At 47.6% G+C, this 4,418-nt stretch overlaps 1 protein-coding gene across 1 annotated transcript; it reads left to right on the top strand.

Moving 5' to 3' along the window:
* Window positions 1-311: 311 nt before the first annotated feature.
* On the top strand, window positions 312-3,667 carry RPL6 (ribosomal protein L6). Its single transcript, XM_009996811.1, has 6 exons — window positions 312-545; window positions 637-735; window positions 1,200-1,343; window positions 2,292-2,340; window positions 2,793-2,977; window positions 3,467-3,667. The coding sequence occupies exons 1-6, from the start codon at window positions 312-314 to the stop codon at window positions 3,617-3,619; spliced, it is 864 nt and encodes a 287-aa protein (XP_009995113.1). The 3' UTR covers window positions 3,620-3,667.
* Window positions 3,668-4,418: the final 751 nt, after the last annotated feature.

Raw genomic sequence — 4,418 nt, 5'->3', positions numbered from 1 at the left:
GGCCCGGCAGCTCTGGCGGAGCTGTAGGAAAACCGGAGCCCAACCCCGGGGACGGAGGGGCCGCGGCGTTTCCTTGCGTTTCCTTTGGTTTGAACAAAATTCAGTGCAGCTCCGTTGACTAGCGCGGGAGAGCGGGCAGGATGCTCCTCCTCTGCAGCGTCTTGGTGTGCCAGGGCTGTAAGAGGGGGCTGACAGCTGTCAGGGCGGTGTAAAGGATCCAGCTCCGGTTCTTCTGTTTTGTTTCTGCAACTTAAACTCTCCTCTGCACACGGGGGAATAAGCCCTGGTTTCTGTGTCGGTTGGATCCACAGATGGCGGGTGAGAAAAAGCCAAGCGAGAAGGCGCCCGCTAAGAAGCCAGGTGAGAAGAAGCCAGCTGAGCAGAAATCGACCCAGAAGGCAGCAGGTGACAAGAAGAAGAGGGGTAGGAAGCAGCATGCCAGCCGGAACCCTGTCCTGGCCCGCGGCATCGGGAGGTATTCCCGCTCAGCCATGTACGCCAGGAAGGCGCTGTACAAGCGCAAGTACACGGCTCCTGAGACAAAGGTAGGAGGGGAGCTACTGTGTTAAAATAACCACATTTTCATGGGGCGTTTGGTTTGGGATTTCATGTGTTTTCTGTGTTCTTGGCCTACAGATAGAAAAGAAAAAGAAGGAGAAGCCCCGTGCAACCATCACCAAGCCGGTCGGTGGAGACAAGAACGGAGGCAGCCGTGTGGTTAAAATCCGCAAAATGGTAAGGACAGGGCCTGGGGTGCTGGCAGGTACAGGCTGTCATGGGTCACTTGTGGCTAGATGGTGTGTCTCTGGGCTGGGGCACACAGCAGCCTCAGGCTGTGCCCTGCTCCACCTGACTGGTGGTTCTGACCTCCTCTAGGTACAGAGCCAGCAGCTGTTGTACTTGGGGGATGCTGGTGGTTCAGGGAAGGGGTAGTGGGGCAAGAGCAGGTTCTGCTCTGCCAATTGTGTGGCTGTGCTGGACTGGAACGTGGTCAGAAACACAAAGCTGGGCTCAACTTCTGCTGTTGCATATTGTGCAGAAGATACTCTGTGTGTTTTTGGAGTGCTGGTTGCAGCAGGAAAAATGTCTTTTGGAAAAGTCACTGTATCTCTTACGAAAGGAATAATCTAAGCTGTAGTGAAAGCTTTCTGTCCTGTGGAACAAAGGGTGGTGCAATGTTTTGCTTCTCTCTTTCCTAGCCCAGATACTATCCCACTGAGGATGTTCCTCGCAAGCTTCTGAGTCATGGCAAGAAGCCCTTTTCCCAGCACAAGAGGAGGCTGCGGGCCTCCATTACTCCAGGAACTGTTCTGATCCTGCTCACTGGCCGCCACCGGGGCAAGGTACATGGAGCTGCTTCTTGTGCTCTTCTCCCCAGGGACTGTCACAGTGGCTTTGCAGCATTTCTCTCTGAAGCTGCTTTGATGCAGCAGAGGCATACCAAATTCACCAGCTGGTGTCACGGGATGTTGCTCAGCCACAAGATGTGAATCTGCTTTTCTGAGAACTCTATCCCAATTATTTCTCTCGTCCTGCCTTTAGGAAAAATGGTCTTGAAAGTTTTTCTACCCAGAGCAGGAAGTGAAACAGGCTAGGCCAGCTGCTTAGACAAAATTAAGGGAATCTTCCTGCAGTGTTTAGGTTTGCACTGCAGGGTGGCAGACTCAGTGTCTGCTCCTGCTGTTGCAACAAGGCTAAAACTCTGTCTTACACTAGGTATTGCAAAGGAAAAATACATTTCCATTCTTAATCTAATTACCAAGGTAACGGTGGTTACATTAAGCTGTGTCCTTCACCTTCATGATGTTTGCTAACAGGTCTTAACTGACAGCTTGTATTTTATTGAATTCTTTGGCCTTGGTGTCCCATCACTTAAAAGAATGCTGTTCAGGGAAGGAAAAGTTGACCAGAAAGAATAAAACATAACTGGGGTGCCCCTATGTGATACCCTTCTGGGTTTCATCTAGTTCCTGCCTTTAAACTTGTATGAAGAATTCAGGTGATGAGAGGGCTGTCTTGATGTCCTCTAGAAATGGCAAAGATTTAAAAAAACTAACTGGTTTTGTTCAGCCTCAAATGAGAAAGGAGAGTCCCAGACTGCTGTAGCTGTGGTAACTGGCCAAGCTGTGCTCTGAGTAGCCTGGGTAGCTTGGCTCTTGTGCCGGTCACTTCTGCAGTGGCAGAGTTGTGCCTGGGGCTGGGTGCTGTGCTGAGGGTGGGGCGTGGTCCCAGGCTGGGTGCAGCACTTCAGGGTGCTGGGACCTGAGGACTAACATCACATCTCTTTTCAGCGTGTCGTCTTCTTGAAGCAGCTTGATACCGGCCTTTTGCTCGTTACAGGTAACAAACTTACTTACGTGTGATTATTTTCTTGTTTCTCATGGGGAATTTGTGGGTTTGGGTTGTTTGGTTTTTGTTTGGGTTTATTTTATTTTATTGGGGGGGGTGGGGAGGGGCAGTGGTACTGTTAAATTCAGGTTTGTCCCTGGGGTTAGTGGTGCTACAGATCAACATGTGATGGTTCGATGCATCATGTATTCATGGAATTGTGGAATCTCTTTTTGTGTCTTTCCAGGGAAGTGGAGGGGAGATAATTAAGCTTCAATACCTGATAAAAGCACCTGCTAGCTTTTCTAGAGACTGTGGGGACAAGACTTTGTTGATGATTCAAATTTTAGCTGTAGGCATTTCTGAAGAAACAAAACTAATCATGTTCTCTGCAGAAGTTCAACTTAGAAGCGCTGTCTGTTGCCAGAAAAGCTAACCTTGTTTGCTCTTTTCTTTGCCCTCAGGACCCTTGGTTATCAATCGTGTCCCTCTGCGTAGGGCCCATCAGAAATTTGTTATTGCTACATCTACAAAGGTTGATATCTCTGGAGTGAAAATCCCCAAACATCTCACTGACGCGTACTTCAAGAAGAAGAGGCTGCGTAAGCCCAAGCACCAGGAAGGCGAGATCTTTGACACTGAAAAAGAAGTAAGGAACATGATTGCCCAGTTCTCTCTGAATGCCCTTTTTAATTAGAGCCAGGTGGGAAAGGGGTAAATGCCATGCAACGAATGGGCAATGAGTTTTAAGTGGTCCTCAATAAAATGAGGTGATGCCATTAAAATTACTTAATACAGCAGCACTGACATAAACCCCTTTTAAATTTGGGGATTACTCAGGCAGAACAGCAGCAATAATTATTTCAGTTAAATGTCCTCTTTTGACCAAGAAACACCTTTACTGCTTGGATGCTGCCAACAGCATGCTGCTGGCTCCAGGCTCTGCAGCCTGAGCCAGAGTGGCTTCAGTTCTCTCTGCCACCTCCGGTCTCCTGCTACCTTTCCCATATTTAGAACAAACGTAGAAAAGATTTCCTGAAAACGCCAGAACTCGGGGTTTGCCCTGAGTTTTATCATCTCTGTAGAAGAGTCTGAATTCACCCTGCAGGGTTTTCATGTCACTCTTTGTACTTTCTAGAAATACGAGCTCACAGAGCAGCGCAAGGCTGACCAGAAGGCCGTGGACGCACAGATCCTTGCACGGATCAAGAAGGTGCCTCAGCTCCGTGGGTACCTACGCTCCACATTCTCTCTCTCCAATGGAGTCTATCCTCACAAATTGGTGTTCTAACTCTTCTGAAAGCACCACATTAAATTTGAAAGGAAAAAAAAAAAAAAAGCAAGGGCCTCTGGTGTTTTCATTGCAATCCATGCTAGAACATGTTGCACAAATCTTGCAGTGTGTGTTATTTAGCAGATGGGGAAGCTGCTTGTGGCATGGAATTCTGAGGGGCTGCCTGTAGATTACTAGAACGTTGAGTGTATAAGGGTTTGGATGTGGGGGTTTTGTTTGTTTGGGGTTAGATTGTGTTTTGGGTTTGCTTGGGATTTTTTTCCTGTTTAGTACAAGCAGGTGGGAATTAGCACTTGAATTTCAGGTTTTTTAACTAGGAATGAGTTAGGGAAACAGAAGTTGTTTTTGGGAAAGAGGATATACAATACTGAATTGATTCCCCATCAGGATGCATTCCAGAATAAAGATCCAGTCAAATGTCTGCCCTGGCATATTCCTGTGCACCCTTAGTGCTTCAGGTGTCTTCTGTGAGGAGCCAGGACATAGCAAGGAACCACTGCTAGGTACCTCATTAGCATTTTAAAGCTTGTGTGCAGCTTTGAGATGGTATTTCTGACAAACAGCTTTGATGCATCAATCACCACAGCAGCCTCAGCAATTATAGCAGCTTTTTGGAGGTATTTCAGGAGCTATGCCTTGTATTTTGCAGTGGAAACACTGGAAATTCTCTGATGTTCAGAGTTCTGCACAGTAACTTCTTGGGGGAACCATAACAGAATTTGGAACCTATGTCCCTTCCCAAATCCCATGTCTTTCTTTCGTGTTCCTTGTTGATCAGTGTGGCAGGTAATGCTTG

Source organism: Chaetura pelagica, unplaced genomic scaffold (genome assembly GCF_000747805.2).
Source record: "Chaetura pelagica isolate M959 unplaced genomic scaffold, ChaPel_1.0 scaffold294, whole genome shotgun sequence".
Classification (NCBI taxonomy): Eukaryota; Metazoa; Chordata; class Aves; order Apodiformes; family Apodidae; genus Chaetura; species Chaetura pelagica.
This window is presented reverse-complemented; position numbering and strand designations above follow the sequence as displayed.

Excerpts from the sequence above, each read along its gene's own strand:
- RPL6 (XM_009996811.1), top strand. The coding sequence starts at position 312 with ATGGCGGGTGAGAAAAAGCCAAGCGAGAAGGCGCCCGCTAAGAAGCCA. Across the intron at positions 2,341-2,792 it reads CGGCCTTTTGCTCGTTACAG|GACCCTTGGTTATCAATCGT; the intron begins GTAACAAACTTA and ends CTTTGCCCTCAG. Across the intron at positions 2,978-3,466 it reads TCTTTGACACTGAAAAAGAA|AAATACGAGCTCACAGAGCA; the intron begins GTAAGGAACATG and ends TGTACTTTCTAG.